This window comes from Aquarana catesbeiana, linkage group LG01 (assembly GCF_042186555.1).
Source record: "Aquarana catesbeiana isolate 2022-GZ linkage group LG01, ASM4218655v1, whole genome shotgun sequence".
In the NCBI taxonomy this organism is placed as follows: domain Eukaryota; kingdom Metazoa; phylum Chordata; class Amphibia; order Anura; family Ranidae; genus Aquarana; species Aquarana catesbeiana.
The window spans coordinates 79,661,940-79,679,338 of NC_133324.1; the positions used below are offsets into that span (position 1 = coordinate 79,661,940).

Below are 17,399 nucleotides of genomic sequence, written 5' to 3' on the forward strand. Positions count from 1 at the left end.
CTGGCAGGCCGCAGGAAAAGAGGGGGGGACGAGAGTGTGGCCCCCCCCCCTCCTGAACCGTACCAGGCCACATGCCCTCAACATTGGGAGGGTGCTTTGGGGTAGCCCCCCAAAACACCTTGTCCCCATGTTGATGAGGACAAGGGCCTCATCCCCACAACCGTGGCCGGTGGTTGTGGGGGTCTGCGGGCGGGGGGCTTATCGGAATCTGGAAGCCCCCTTTAACAAGGGGACCCCCAGATCCCGGCCCCCCCCCTGTGTGAAATAGTAAGGGGGTACTTACCCCTACCATTTCACTAAAAAACTGTCAAAATAGTTAAAAATGACAAGAGACAGTTTTTGACAATTCCTTTATTTAAACGCTTCTTCTATCTTCCTTCATCTTCTTCTTCTTCTGGTTCTTCTGACTCTTCTGGTTCTTCCTCCGGTGTTCTCGTCCAGCATCTTCTCCGCGGCGTCTTCTATCTTCTTCTCCTCGGGCCGCTCCGCACCCATGGCATGAGGGGAGGCTCCCGCTCTTCTCTTCATCTTCTTCTTCATCCTCTTCTCTTCTTCATCTTCTTCATCTTCTTCATCTTCATCTTCTCTTCTTTTCTTCTCCGGGCCGCTCCGCATCCATGCATGGAGGGAGGCTCCCGCTGTGTGACGGCGTCTCCTCGTCTGACGGTTCTTAAATAACGGGGGGCGGGGCCACCCGGTGACCCCGCCCCCCTCTGACGCACGGTGACTTGACGGGACTTCCCTGTGACGTCACGGGGAATGCCACAGGGAAGTCCCGTCATGTCCCGTGCGTCAGAGGGGGGCGGGGTCACCGGGTGGCCCCGCCCCCCGTTATTTAAGAACCGTCAGACGAGGAGACGCCGTCACACAGCGGGAGCCTCCCTCCATGCATGGATGCGGAGCGGCCCGCAGAAGTAAAGAAGAGAAGATGAAGATGAAGAAGATGAAGAAGAGAAGAGGATAAAGAAGAAGATGAAGAGAAGAGCGGGAGCCTCCCCTCATGCCATGGGTGCGGAGCGGCCCGAGGAGAAGAAGATAGAAGACGCCGCGGAGAAGATGCTGGACGAGAACGCCGGAGGAAGAACCAGAAGAGCCAGAAGAAGAAGAAGATGAAGGAAGATAGAAGAAGCATTTAAATAAAGGAATTGTCAAAAACTGTCTCTTGTCATTTTTAACTATTTTGACAGTTTTTTAGTGAAATGGTAGGGGTAAGTACCCCCTTACCATTTCACACGGGGGGGGCCGGGATCTGGGGGTCCCCTTGTTAAAGGGGGCTTCCAGATTCCGATAAGCCCCCTGCCCGCAGACCCCCACAACCACCGGCCACGGTTGTGGGGATGAGGCCCTTGTCCTCATCAACATGGGGACAAGGTGTTTTGGGGGGCTACCCCAAAGCACCCTCCCAATGTTGAGGGCATGTGGCCTGGTACGGTTCAGGAGGGGGGGGGCCGCACTCTCGTCCCCCCCTCTTTTCCTGCGGCCTGCCAGGTTGCGTGCTCGGATAAGGGTCTGGTATGGATTTTTGGGGGAACCCCACGCCGTTTTTTTTTTTTTTTTGGCGCGGGGTTCCCCTTAAAATCCATACCAGACCTGAAGGGTCTGGTATGGAATTTAGGGGGAACCCCACGTCATTTTTTTTTTAAATTTTGGCCGGGGTTCCCCTTAATATCCATACCAGACCTGAAGGGCCTGGTATGGAATTTAGGGGGACCCCCCACGTCTTTTTTTTTTTTTTTTAACTTTGGTTCGGGGTTTCCCTGGGGGGAATTCCCATGCCGTTTTTATCAATGAACTTCTATGTGTATTGTCGGCAATGCAATAGCCGCGGGTAGTTTTAAATGTGTTTTTTCCTTCCAAATGTCATTTTGCTGTCAGACTGTTCTAAACACAGGAAACATGCGCCCATTTACAGGCATACTATAGACACCCCCCAGGTACGAAATTTAAAGGGATATTACACTTTTATTGATTGACTTTAAGCATTATTAAAATCACTGCTCCTGAAAAAACGGCCGTTTTTAAAACTTTTTTTTGCATTGATCCATGTCCCCTGGGGCAGGACCCAGGTCCCCAAACACTTTTTATGACAATAACTTGCATATAAGCCTTTAAAATTAGCACTTTTGATTTCTCCCATAGACTTTTAAAGGGTGTTCCGCGGCATTCGAATTTGCCGCGAACACCCCAAATTGTTCGGTGTTCGGCGAACTTGCGAACAGCTAATGTTCGAGTCGAACATGAGTTCGACTCGAACTCGAAGCTCATCCCTAGTGATCACATACCCTCTGTTCTCAGTTGCATAAGGAGTTTAGAGAGCTGGGGAAGAGAAACAGCAGCACACTGGTCTTCCCATGGGGTACAGGTTGGGCGTATCAGCAGAAGTCTGATCATTGGAGGAGAGCGGGCTGAGTTCTCAGCTCAGCTAGAGAACTTGCCATGCTGCGCTCTCATGCCTAGTGTGGTCAGATTTTATTAGGAAAGCAAAAGGAACTGGCAAGATCACCAGCTATTTTACACCAAGGAAACAATACAGAAAGAATAGGAGACTTTTTCATACAAGTACATGGTACAGCAGGCACATATCAGGAATATGAAATGTTGGGTTTACAAAATTCTTTTATTGTTTCTTGAAATTAACAAAATGAAAATGTTCCTACTGCTTAATGTTCATATCTTCACGCCTTTATGGAAAGATCACAAACTCTGGCTGTGTAACAAATGTAAAAAAGGAAAGAATAATTACCAAATCCATCACTTTGATCAAATGTTTTTGTGATTGTCTGGCAGCTTGAGCCGTCTCCCAGGCAGATCCCACATCGATCCTCAGTGGCATTTGAATTTATTTCGTAGTCACAGCCAATCCTCTAAAGGAAAAATAATGTTACAGGCTGTCAGCTGCAATGATGCTAAAACACAATTATATTAGATTAAAAATGTCAAGTGGATTAAAGTAACGTTCAGCTTTGCATTTTAACTATGAACTCCTGGCACAAGTCATATCGCTTAACAAAAAGCTGAATGTGAGCCAAATACTCAAGGCAGTACAAACCACAAGGCCCAGCAGAACCACACAAATATGCCCATCCAAAAACTAGTGGTGTTTCTATTGGCTGTGTGATTATATTAATCAATTGATTTGAGTGTACTATAGATTTACAGTTTAAAGCAGCCCTGTCACTAGACAAAACAAAGTAGACATCTACGAGCATTTTATGTGATAGACCGCCACAAAGTGGTACATAATTGTGAAGTGGAAGGAAAATAATAAATGGTTTTCAACATTTTTTACAAATAAATATGTGAAAAGTGTGGCGTGCATTTGTATTCAGCCCCCCTGAGTCAATACTTTGTAGAACCTCCTTTCACTGCAATTACAGCTGCAAGTCTTTTTGGGGATGTCTCTACCAGCTTTGCACATCTAGAGAGGGACATTTTTGCCCATTCTTCTTTGCAAAAAAACTCAAGTTCTGTCAGATTAGATGGAGAGCGTCTGTGAACAGCAATTTTAAAGTCTTGCCACAGATTCTCAATTGGATTTAGGTCTGGACTTTGACTGGGCCATTCTAACACGTGAATATGCTTTGATCTAAACCATTCCATTGTAGCTCTGGCTGTATGTTTAGGGTCGTTGTCCTGCTGGAAGGTGAACCTCCACCCCAGTCTCAAGTCTTTTGCAGACTCTAACAGGTTTTCTTCTAAGATTGCCCTGTATTTGGCTCCAACCATCTTCCCATCAACTCTGATCAGCTTCCCTGTCCCTGCTCCCCCCATCCCCACAACATGATGCTCCACCAACATGTTTCACGGTGGGGATGGTGTGTTCAGGGTGATGTGCAGTGTTAGTTTTCCACCACACATAGCGTTTTGTTTTTAGGCCAAAATGTTCAATTTTGGTCTCAATTTTTGGCTTTCTTCTTGCCATTCTTGCATAAAGGCCAGATTTGTGGAGTGCACGACTAATAGTTGTCCTGTGGACAGATCCTCCCACCTGAGCTGTGGATCTCTGCAGCTCCTCCAGAGTTACCATGGGCCTCTTGGCTGCTTCTCTGATTAATGTTCTCCTTGCCCGGCCTGTCAGTTTAGGCAGGGCCGGATTAACATAGGGGCTGGTGGAGCTGCAGCTCCAGGCCCCTCCCTCAATATAGGCCCATGCCAGTGGCTTATGAATATCTGTGTGCCTGAAGGAAGAGGAGCCCTCTGTGCACACATGGAGGAGACAAGAGTCAGTGCAGCCGAGTCCTGTCTCTGTCAATGACTCCTGACTCCTATCACATGATCTGTTTACTCACACAGATCCTCCTCAGTGTCTGGGAGCTGCCTGGGGGAGGGGTGCTGATGTTCTCCTAAAAGCAGGAGCCCGGGAGGAAGGACATCTCCCATACTGTTGTTGAGATAAGGTTAGTACATTTGTTAGGGAGGTGTTTTATTGTGCTAGGGGAAAGACTGCTGCTTCCCCCCATGTAATGTGCCCAGTGCCCACCATGTCATGTGCATTGCAGTGCCCCCCATGTAATGTGCTGTGCCCACCATGTCATGTCATGTGCATTGCAGTGCCCCCATGTAATGTGCTGTGCCCACCATGTCATGTCATGTGCATTGCAGTGCCCCCCGTGTAATGTGCTGTGCCCACCATGTCATGTGCATTGCAGTGCCCCCCGTGTAATGTGCTGTGCCCACCATGTCATGTGCATTGCAGTGCCCCCCGTGTAATGTGCTGTGCCCACCATGTCATGTGCATTGCAGTGCCCCCCGTGTAATGTGCTGTGCCCACCATGTCATGTCATGTGCATTGCAGTGCCCCCCGTGTAATGTGCTGTGCCCACCATGTCATGTCATGTGCATTGCAGTGCCCCCCGTGTAATGTGCTGTGCCCACCATGTCATGTCATGTGCATTGCAGTGCCCCCCGTGTAATGTGCTGTGCCCACCATGTCATGTGCATTGCAGTGCCCCCCGTGTAATGTGCTGTGCCCACCATGTCATGTGCATTGCAGTGCCCCCCGTGTAATGTGCTGTGCCCACCATGTCATGTGCATTGCAGTGCCCCCATGTAATGTGCTGTGCCCACCATGTCATGTCATGTGCATTGCAGTGCCCCCATGTAATGCGCTGTGCCCACCATGTCATGTGCATTGCAGTGCCCCCCATGTAATGTGCTGTGCCCACCATGTCATGTGCATTGCAGTGCCCCCCGTGTAATGTGCTGTGCCCACCATGTCATGTGCATTGCAGTGCCCCCCGTGTAATGTGCTGTGCCCACCATGTCATGTGCATTGCAGTGCCCCCCGTGTAATGTGCTGTGCCCACCATGTCATGTGCATTGCAGTGCCCCCATGTAATGTGCTGTGCCCACCATGTCATGTCATGTGCATTGCAGTGCCCCCATGTAATGTGCTGTGCCCACCATGTCATGTGCATTGCAGTGCCCCCATGTAATGTGCTGGGCCCACCATGTCATGTGCATTGCAGTGCCCCCATGTAATGTGCTGGGCCCACCATGTCATGTCATGTGCATTGCAGTGCACCCCATGTAATGTGCTGTGCCCACCATGTCATGTGCATTGCAGTGCCCCCATGTAATGTGCTGTGCCCACCATGTCATGTGAATTGCAGTGCCCCCATGTAATGTGCTGTGCCCACCATGTCATGTGCATTGCAGTGCCCCCATGTAATGTGCTGTGCCCACCATGTCATGTGCATTGCAGTGCCCCCATGTAATGTGCTGGGCCCACCATGTCATGTCATGTGCATTGCAGTGCCCCCATGTAATGTGCTGGGCCCACCATGTCATGTGCATTGCAGTGCCCCCCATGTAATGTGCTGTGCCCACCATGTCATGTGCATTGCAGTGCCCCCATGTAATGTGCTGTGACCACCATGTCATGTCATGTGCATTGCAGTGCACCCCATGTAATGTGCTGTGCCCACTATGTCATGTGCATTGCAGTGCCCCCATGTCATGTGCATTGCAGTGCCCCCCATGTAATGTGCAGTGCCCACCATGTCATGTAATGTGCTGTGCCCACCATGTCATGTGCATTGCAGTGCCCCCATGTAATGTGCTGTGCCCACTATGCCATGTCATGTGCATTGCAGTGGCCCCATGTAATGTGCTGTGCCCACTATGTCATGTGCTGTGCATTGCAGTGCCCCCCATGTAATGTGCTGTGCCAACTATGTCATGTGCTGTGCATTGCAGTGCCCCCCATGTAATGTGCTGTGCCCAGTATGCAATTTGCTGTTCATTGCAGTACTCACTATGTATTGTGCAGTGCCCACCATGTCATGTGCTGTACATTGCAGTGCCCACCATGTAATGTGCTGTACATTGCAGTGCCCACCATGTCATGTGCTGTACATTGCAGTGCCCACCATGTAATGTGCTGTGCCATGCAGTGATCCCACCAAGTAATGTACAGTGCCCACCATGTAATGTGATGTGCCATGCAGTGCCCACCATGTCATGTGCTGTGCCCACCCTGCCATGTGTTGTGCCCAGCATGTAGTGTGTTGTGCCCACTGTGCAATGTGCTGGGCTGTTCAGCAGTGCCCACCATGTCATGTGCAGTTCCTAACATGTAATGTGCAGTTGCATTGCCCACAATGAAATGTGCTATGCCTTGCAGTGCCCACCATGTAATGTGTTGTGCCATTCAGTGCCCACCATGTAATGCGCTGTGCCCACCACGTTATGTGCTGTGCCATGCAGTGCCCACCATGTAATGCGCTGTACTCGCCATGTAATGTGCTGTGCCATGCAGTGCCAACCGTGTCATGTGCAGTGCCCACCATGTAAATTACTGTGCAGTGCCCACCCTGTCGTGCTGTGTTGTGCCCACCATGTCATGTGCTGCGCCATGCAGTGCTTACCATGTAATCTGCTGTACCCAGCATGTAATGTGCTGTACATTGTCCACCATGGCATGTGCCGTGCAGTACCCACAGTGGAATGCGCTATGCAGGGCTCACCATGTCATGTGCGGTGTCCACCAATTAATGTGCTGTGCTCACATTGTAATGTGCTGTGCTGTGTCATGCAGTGCCCACCATGTCATGTGGTGTCATGCAGTGCCCACCTTGTCATGTGCTGTGCCCACCATGCCATGTGCAGTACCCACCATATAATATGCTGTGCCCACCATATAATGTGCTGTGCAGTGCCCACTTGTAATGTGCAATGCCCACCATGTAATGTGCTCAGCTGTGCCCACCATGTCATGTGCTGTGCCCACCATATAAGGTCCTGTGCCCATCTTGTGCATGTGCTGTGTTGTGCCCAACATGCAATGTGCTGTGTTGTGCAGTACCAACCATGTCATGTGCTGTGCCCACCATATAATGTACTGTGCCTACCTTGTAATGTGCTGTACTGGGCAGTGCCAACAGTGTAATGTGCTGTGCCCGCTATGTAATGTGCTGTGCTTCACCCACCATTAAATGTGCTGTATCCATGTATCCACCATGTAATGTGTAGTGTCAACCATGTAATGTACTGTGCTATTCCCCCCCCCCCCCCCCCCCGTGTAATGTACTATGCTGTGCCCCCCACAGACTCAACCCCTCACTCTCACACCCCCTCTCTCTCTTTCACCCCTACTCTCTCATCCCCTCTCTTTCACCCTGTTCTCTCTCTCACCCCCTTCATCCCCCATTCTCTCTCTCTTGCCCCCTTCAACCCCCTCTTTCCTACCACCTTCTCTCTCTTTCACCCTCTCTCTATTCCCCTTTTTCTCACCTCCTCTCTCTCGTCCCCATCTCTCTCATTCAACACCTTTCTCTCTCTTTTCCCCTCCCTCTCATCCCCTATTTTTCAGCCCCCTATCTCGCTATCACCCCCCCCCCCTCTCTCTCTCTCTCAACCACTCTCTCACACTCTCTCTCTTTAATTTAATTCAACAAAAAATTGTTTGCGTTTTCATTTTATTTTCATAAAAAGGCCCACCAAAATCCTTAGCACCAGGCCCATGTTGCTCTTAATCTGGCCCTGAGTTTAGGTGGACGGCCATGTCTTGGTAGGTTTGCAGTTGTGCCATACTCTTTCAAATTTCGGATGATGGATTGAACAGTGCTCTGTGAGATGTTCAAAGCTTGGTATATTTTTTTATATCCTAACCCTGCTTTAAACTTCTCCACAACTTTATTCCTGACGTGTCTGCTGTGTTCCTTGGGCTTCATGATGCTGTTTGTTCACTTAAGTTCTCTGAGGGCTTCACATAACAGCTGTATTTATACTGAGAATAAATTACACACAGGTGGACTCTATTTACTAATTAGGTGACTTCTGAAGGCAATTGGTTCTAGATTTTAGTTAGGGGTATCAGAGTGAAGGGGGCTGAATACAAATACATGCCACACTTTTCAAATATTTATTTGTAAAAAAAATTGAAACCTGTTGATCATTTTCCTTCCACTTCACAATTATGTGCTACTTTGTGTTGGTCTATCACATAAAATCCCAATAAAATAAATTTTTGGTTGTAACATGACAAAATGTGGAAAAGTTCAAGGGGTGTGAATACGTTTTCAAGGCACTGTATATTCTTTAGAATTCTTACATCGTGTTAGAATTTTTACTTCCTCATTCATCAGTGGATTCCTGGCATACACTGTGTGACAGCAGATTGGAGGAAAGGCACACACCCCCCTCCACATTGGCAGAAAAACGAAGATACTTGCAGAGCTGTGCTGTGACAAGACAAGCTCTCTGCTAGTCTATTTATAGCACCCACCCTGACACAAATTTTCAGCTGCTGTTATCTCCCATGTCAGAGAACTTGTCAGAAGTTATCATGCTGATAACAGAAGAACAAAACAGCAGAAAGACACGGGACTTAGGGCTTTGGAGAGAGATAAGTAAACACTACAGATATACAGTATCTCACAAAAGTGAGTACACCCCTCACATTTTTGTAAATATTTTATTATATCTTTTCCTGTGACAACACTGAAGAAATGACACTTTGCTACAATGTAAAGCAGTGAGTGTACAGCTTGTATAACAGTGTAAATTTGTTGGTGTAGTGGGTAGCACTCTCGCCTAGCAGTAAGAAGGGTCGCTGGTTTGAATCCCAACCACGACACTACCTGCCTGGAGTTTGCATGTTCTCCCTGTGCCTGCGTGGGTTTCCTCCGGGCACTCCGGTTTCCTCCCACACTCCAAAGACATGCTGGTAGGTTAATTGGATCCTGTCTAAAATTGTCCCTAGTATGCATGAATGTGAGTTAGGGACCTTAGATTGTAAGCTTCTTGAGGGTAGGGACTGATATGAATGTACAATGTATATGTAAAGCGCTGCGTAAATTGACGGCGCTATATAAGTACCTGAAATAAATAAATAAATAAATAAATAATAAAATAACTCAACACACAACCATTAATGTCTAAACTGCTGGCAACAAAAGTGGGTACATCCCTAAGTGAAAATGTCAAAATTGGGCCCAATTAGACATTTTCCCTCCCCGATGTCATGTGACTCATTAGTGTTACAAGGTTTCAGGTGTGAATGTGGAGCAGGTGTGTTAAATTTGGTGTTATCGCTCTCACTCTCTCATACTGGTCATTGGAAGTTCAACATGGCATCTCATGGCAAAGAACCCTCTAAGGATCAGAAAAAAAGAATTGTTGCCCTATATAAAGATGGCCTAGGCTATAAAAAGATTACCAAAACCCTGAAACTGAGCTGCAGCACGGTGGCTAAGACCATACAGAGGTTTAACAGGACAGGTTTCATTCAGAACAGGCCTCGCCATGGTCGACCAAAGAAGTTGAGTGCACGTGCTCAGCATCATATCCAGAGGTTGTCTTTGGGAAATAGACGTATCAGTGCTGCAGAGGTTGAAGGGGAGGGGGGTCATCCTGTCAGCGCTCAGACCATACGCCGCACACTGCATCAAATTGGTCTGCATGGCTGTCGTCAGAGAAGGAAGACACTTTTAAAGATAATGCACAAGAAAGCCCGCAAACAGTTTGCTGACAAGCAGACTAAGGACATGGGTTGCTGGAACCATGTCCTGTGGTCTGATGAGACCAAGATAAACTTATTTGGTTCAGATGGTGTCAAGTGTGTGTGGTGACAACCAGGTGAGGAGTACAAAGACAAGTGTGTCTTGCCTACAGTCAAGCATGGTGGTGGGAGTGTCATGGTTTGGGGCTGCATGAGTGCTGCCGGCACTGAGGAGCTACAGTTCATTGAGGGAACCATGAAAGTCAACATGATAAAGACCCCAAACACACCTCTAATGCCACGTACACATGAGTGGAATTTCCATCAGAAAAATCTTGGATGGTTTTTCCGACGGAATTCCGCTCAAGCTTGGCTTGCATACACACGGTCACACAAAAGTTCGCTGAACTTTCAATCGCCAAGAACGCGGTGACGTACAACACTACGACGAGCCGAGAAAATGAAGTTCAATGCTTCAGAGCATGTGTCAAATTGTTTCCGAGCGTGCGTAGGAATTTTGCACGTCGGAATTGGTACAGACGACCGGAATTTCAGATCGGAACTTTTTCTGACCGAAAAATTGAGAACATGCTCTCAATCTTTTGCTGGCTGGAATTTCACCAGCAAAAGTCCCATGGAGCATACACATGGTCGCATTTTCGGACCAAAAGCTCTTTTGCTGGTGGAATTTTCACTCGTGTGTACGAGGCATGAGACTACCACTGCCTTACTAAAGAAGCTGAGGGTAAAGGTGATGGACTGGCCAAGCATGCCTCCAGACCTAAACCCTATGGAGCATCTGTGTGGCATCCTCAAACGTAAGGTGGAGGAGCGTAAGGTCTCTAACATCCACCATCTCCGTGATATCATCATGGAGGAGTGGAAGAGGACTCCAGTGGCAACCTGTGAAGTCTCTGCCCAAGAGGGTTAAGGCAGTGCTGGAAAATAATGGTGGCCACACAAAATATTGACACTTTGAGCCCAATTTGGACATTTTCACTTAGGGGTGTACTCACTTTTGTTGCCAGCGGTTTAGACATTAATGGATGTGTGTTGAGTTATTTTGAGGGGACAGCAAATTTACACTTTTATACAAGCTGTACACTCACTACTTTACATTGTAGCAAAGTAATTTCTTCAGTGTTGTTATATGAAAAGGCAGGGCTTTTTTTCTCAAACAATAGGTGGTGGAACTTAACCACGGCCCCACAAAACCCCTCCCCCTACACACAACCTCCAAATCACATGAAATAGAAGATGTGTTCAGTCAAATTTCACAAAAACAGTAGGAGGGTCTTAAATGGGCATTAAATACCAGGATTGCATTACATACAGAGTGCAGAGCTGTCACTTGTAAACACAGAAACCAGACTTCTGTGTTTACAAGTGATTGTGGTGAGCACCAAAGGGTCTGAGCCAGAGGTGGTGGAACTGAGTTCCACCAAGTTCCCCCTGAAAAAAGCCCTGTGAAAAGGTATAATAAAATATTTACAAAAATGTGAGGGGTGTACTAACTTTTGTGAGCTACTGTATGTGCCCAGGTCAGATTTCATGAATGGGTTTACATCCACTTTAAGGTGCCAGAATGAAAGGCTGCACACTGCATAAATTCCAACTGTGCCACATGTTTTACAATATAACAATTTGGAATTGATTAAAGAGGACCTTCATCCTATAAACAACTTATTTTCACCTGCACCCTATCCCCACTCCCATATTTGGATATATTCTTTAAAGGTATCTAACATTTTTGTGCTGCAGTGCAACACTTCCTTCTTTTTTGCCTTGGAAAAAATGTTGTTTACCCCCTGCTGCTCCTGCGATGTCCACATGTCACAGCCCCGGAGGCGGTTTCACTGACAGGTGAATGCATGTGACCGGATTCCACGGTTGGGCTGCAAGGCTTTGCCAGGACCCAGAAAGCTATGTACTCATAGGGGCTTTCCTATGTATGCGCCAAGATGGAGCAGGTATGGAACTCTCAGATCTCAGGGGGGCCAAGCATGCGTGAAGATGGAGCAGGTATAGAAGTCTCAGATCTCAGGAGGGCCGATCATGCACAGATGAGCCACAGGGCTCTGCTGGGACCCCGAAGACCAGACACGGCCCTTTAGGACATCGGTGCAGATGCCAGATTATCAAAGATGATGGCACTGGAGGGCGGGGGTTAATTGGAGTGGGGTCAGTATTACAGGAGTCAAAGTATATGTGAACCCTTACCTTGTAAAACAACCCATTCAGTTTAAAATATACATGAAATGCCAAATGTTTGTTTCTGTATGTGTGTGTGTGTGATTGTGTGTATACGCGGGAACCAGTGGTACTAATACAGTGATCAGTGCTAAATATATGCACTGTCATTGTACTAATGACACTGACTGGGAAGGGGTTAAACATATAGGGCAATCAAAGGGTTAACTGTGTGCCTAGCCAGTGTTTTTGTGTACACAGTGTGCTGCTTTCACTAGGGGAAGAGATTGATTCTAGCTTCTGCTTTGCAGAGACACTGGATCGTCCCTTCCCCTTGTCAGAATTGAGATAAGCCTTGTTTGCATATCTCGATTCTCTGTGTTTTATTAAAGATCATCAGGTGCCAGAGGACATCCGAGGATCAGCGTCTGCTGTGAATTATCACAGTAGAAGTGGCCCGCCGATGGCATGTGTGCCCCCTACAGACGGAAGTGCAGAATCATATATATATACGTGATCCTGAGCACAGATGTCTCCCTGTAGCAGTAAGGGTACTTTCACATTGGGGCGGGGGGGTGGCTTACCGTAGTTTTAGCTGTGCTTTTTGGCCACTACCTGGGCGATTTGAACCCCCGCTAACAGCTGAAGAAAGGATTAAAAGAGCACGTGTTGCGGTGCTGCCAAATCTGCAGGCGCAGGGCAGGCAGGGCATTAATGGGCAGGGTGTTTTGAAAGCGGTGTATACACCGCTCCCAAACCGCTCCAAAAAAGCTACTTGCAGGACTTATTTTTCCGTCCCGCAAGCGCACCGTTTCACTCTGGCTTTCACACTGGGTGTGCATGAGAGGCGCTTTTCAGGCACTTTACAGGCACTATTTTTAGCGCTAAAACGTATGAAAAGTGCCTCAGTGTGAAAGGGGTCTAAAAGTGCTATAGGGCAGGCAGCAAGTGGTTAAGAGGGCGGCTACATTTGTTCTCCATGGTCCCACTGTATGTAGGAATGTAGCCATTCTCTCCTGAGATGGACTATGGGATTTGTAGTGTACATAGAGCAGAGCACATCACTTCAACTAACGTGCACCGCTCGTTCCAAACAAATAGAAGTGGGGATGAGGGGATGGAGAGGTTCAGGGGCTCACATGTTACAAGGAGGCAGAAAAACACAGTAAGAAATAATTTCATGAAATAAAAGATTACAAAAGCATACTAGCCCATTATGCTTTTAATTTGCAGGGTTTGCAGGGAGCAAAAGAGGAAGTAAAACCCATTGGGGTTTAGTTCCTCTTTAAGCTACCTGTATTATATATGGATGGACACCCAATAGGGTACATTTCTAAATCAGTGAATGTGAAATTCACCAAACGTTTACTAAAAGTACATGGTGCATGAGTTACTTACAGTGAATGTTTGCCAAATGTCACATCATTTGGAAGTATATCATGTGTACCTAAAGCTGAAGCTTAAAGGGGTTGTATGGGTGAGTTTTTTTATTTAAAAAAAAATAACATGTCATACTTACCTCCACTGTTCAGTTCGCTTTTCACAGAGTGGCCCCGAACCTCCTCTTCTGGGGTCCCATGGCGGCTCTCGCAGCTCCTCCCCGCAAGAGCTAACCCCCTCTGGGAAGCTCTCTCCCGAGGGGGTTACCTTGCGGGCGCGCTCCCGTGTGATACGCTCGGCGGCCATAGCCGCCAAGTGTATGACTCGGCCCCGCCTCCGGCGCACCGCGTCATTTATTTGATTGACAACAGCGGGAGCCAATGGCTGTGCTGCTATCAATCATCCAATGAAGAGCCGACTAGAGCTCGGTGAAAGCAATGCGGGATCTCGCCCGAGGAGATTCGGGGCTCAGGTAAGTAAAACGGGGGGTTGGGGGGGGGCGGTGACAGCAAGGTGTTTTTTCACCTTAATGCATAGGATGCATTAGGCCTCTTTCACACGAGGCGGACTCCGCTTCCACGGAGTCCGCCTCGGTCCGCCGGCTCAGCGGGAGACCTCTCCGTTGATCTCCGCTGAGCCGGTGGATAACAGGTCCCTCTCTGCTCACTGAGCGGGGAGGGGCTTGTCGAGCACCGCTGCTGCCTATGGTGGGATCGGATGAAAACGGACAGCATGTCCGTTTTCATCAGATCTCACCCGATCCGGTCCGCCAGCGACAGATCTGAACGTAGGGCCATCCGTCTTCTTTTAGTGGATCGGACGGGGTCGGATGTCAGCGGACATGTCTCCGCTGACATCCATCGCTCCATAGGCTAACATGGAGCACCCAATCAGGTCCGCCGTCAAAACTGAATGGTCCAACCGTGTGAAAGGGGCCTTAAGGTGAAAATACACGTAGCTTTACAACCCCTTTAAGCTGCTTCTGTTTTACCTTTCCTGGTTCCTCTTTCCCTTTCCATTAACATGTTAATGACATTTTAAAATAAAACCTTTGCGTCTTCATTATATTGGTTGGTGACCTCTTTAGATCTACAGCCTGGCAGACACGAAAAGTCATTTTATAGAAATATGAGAACAAGGCACTGAGTGGCATGAAGATTGCCATTTAATGGGATTAATAGATGAAATCAGCAGGCCTTGAAATTGCCTGACTTATATGCCTTGTTAATCCTGACATTACAATTCCACGGCCATAGAGGGTGACCTGAGCAGGAACGTGGACATAGTACTAAACAATGGTCAGCCATGGCATGTTCTGTGCTGCTGCAATATGTAGCATGTACAGTACATAATGCAATATAATTCTGTATATATTATATTATTATATTATTTCAGCCTGCATTGAGCCAAAGCATGCAGTGTTGCCAACTATTTGTAAACTCATGGACTGTTTGTAAAAAACAACCGGATTTCCCCTGTTTGTAAATGTCGGTGGGACAAGAGAAGCAGTCTGTAAATTTAGGAATGGGTGGCTGCAGCTGAGCCGAGTGTTTGTGACACTCTCACAGGGACCAGCCAACCCACTCCACTCTCCCTCCCCAGCATGGATGGTAAAGGAGAGAAGAATCAAACTGCTCCTGCTTCTCCTACCCCGATTATCCGATTAATCGATTAATTGAAACAATAATCAGCCAACTAATCGATTATGAAAATAATCGTCAGTTGCAGCCCTAGATTGAAACCGGGCTACAAGGGCGAGTTCAGAGGGTGGTGATAAATGGGGAGTACTCGGAATGGTCAGGGGTGGGTAGTGGGGTCCCCCAGGGATTCTGTGCTGGGACAAATCCTATTTAATTTATTCATAAACGACCCGGAGGATGGGATAAACAGTTCAATCTCTGTATTTGTGGATGATACTAAGCTAAGCAGGGCAATAACTTCTCCGCAGGATGTGGAAGCCTTGCAAGAAGATCTGAACAAATTAATGGGGTGGGCGACTACATGGCAAATGAGGTTCAATGTAGAAAAATGTAAAATAATGCATTTGGGTGGCAAAAATATGAAGGCAATCTATAAACTAGGGGGAGAACCTCTGGGTGGAATCTAGGATGGAAAAGGACCTGGGGGTCCTAGTAGATGATAGACTCAGCAATGACATGCAATGCCAAGCTGCTGCTAACAAAGCAAACAGAATATTGGCATGCATTTAAAAAGGGATTAACTCCAGAGATAAAACGATAATTCTCCCGCTCTATAAGACTCTGGTCCGGCCGCACCTGGAGTATGCTGTCCAGTTCTGGGCACCAGTCCTCAGGAAGGATGTACTGGAAATGGAGCGAGTACAAAGAAGGGCAACAAAGGTAATAAAGGGTCTGGAGGATCTTGAGTGGCCACGTGTCTTGGTAAACTCCCTTCCGCGAAAAAGTTTTATCCCTATTGTGGGGTCACCAGTACGGTATTTGTAAATTGAAATCATATCCCCTCTCAAGTGTCTCTTCTCCAGATGGAATAAGTTCAGTGCCCACAACCTTTCCTCATTACTAATATCCTCCAGACCCTTTATTAGCTTAGTTGCCCTTCTTTGTACTCGCTCCATTTCCAGTACATCTTTCCTGAGAACTGGTGCCCAGAACTGGACAGCATAATCCAGGTGCGGCCAGACCAGAGTCTTGTAGAGCGGGAGAATTATCGTTTTATCTCTGGAATTAATCCCCTTTTTAATGCATGACAATATTCTGTTTGGTTTGCATGTACTCACCCTATGGCCTATGCCAACGGACCTTATTTTGTACAGTAAATGTTTATGGGGAACTGTGTCAAATGCTTTTGCAAAATCCAGATACACCACGTCTATGGGCCTTCCTTTACCTAGATGGCAACTCACTCCATTATTTTCCTCAAAATTCTACAAACAGTACCTCATAATGACAACGTGAAAGAATATTGTTTGAAATCTTGGCATTGATTAAAAATTTTAAAAAATCAATGTACATAAGTAATGTACATATGTACATAAGTATTCACAGCCTTTGTCATGACACTCAAAATTGAGCTCAAGTCCATCTTGTTTCCACTGATCATCATTGAGATATTTCTACAACTTGGACATGATTTGCAAAGGCACACATCTGTCTATATAAGGTCCCACAGTTAACAGTTCATGTCAGAGCACAAACCAAGCCATGAAGTCCAAGGTATTGTCTGTAGACCACCAAGACAGGATTGTATGAAGACACAGATCTAGGGAATGGTACAGAATTTTTTTTGCAGCATTGAAGATCCCAGAGCACAAACCAAGTCATGAAGTCCAAGGAATTGTCTGTAGACCACCAAGACAGGATTGTATCAAGGCACAGATCTGGGGAATGGTACAGAATTTTTTTTGCAGCATTGAAGGTCCCAATAAACGGAGTGGCCTCCATCATCCGTAAATGGAAGATGTTTGGAATCACCAGAACTCCTACTTGAGTGTGCCACCCAGCCAATCTGAGCGATCGGGAGAGAAGGGCCTTTGACAGGGAGGTAAATAAGAACCCATTGGCCACTTTGACAGAGCTCCAGTGTTTCTCTGTGAAGAGAGGAGAACCTTCCAAAAGAACAACCATCTCTGCAGCACTACCAATCAGACCTGTATGGTAGAGTGGCTAGACGGAAACCACTCCTTAGTAAAAGACACATGACAGCTCACTTGGAGTTTGCCAAAAGGCACCTGAGGGACTCTCAGACCATGAGAAACAAAATTCCCTGGTCTGATGAAAATAATATATTGAACTCTTTTGCCTGAATGGCAAGCATCATGTCTGGAGGTAACCAGGCACCGCTCATCACCTGGCCAATACCATCCCTACAGTGAAGCATGATGGTGACAGCATCATGCCGTGAGGAT

General features: G+C 47.2%; 1 protein-coding gene across 1 annotated transcript in view; it reads right to left on the reverse strand.

Annotated features, from left to right (window-relative positions):
* ADAMTS12 (ADAM metallopeptidase with thrombospondin type 1 motif 12) overlaps positions 1 to 17,399 on the reverse strand; it is an 808,982-nt gene that overhangs the window by 160,524 nt on the left and 631,059 nt on the right. Inside the window, exon 14 of the mRNA XM_073620835.1 lies at positions 2,744 to 2,864. Coding sequence (XP_073476936.1) covers positions 2,744 to 2,864 — 121 coding nt within the window. The remainder of the gene's footprint in view (positions 1 to 2,743; positions 2,865 to 17,399) is intronic.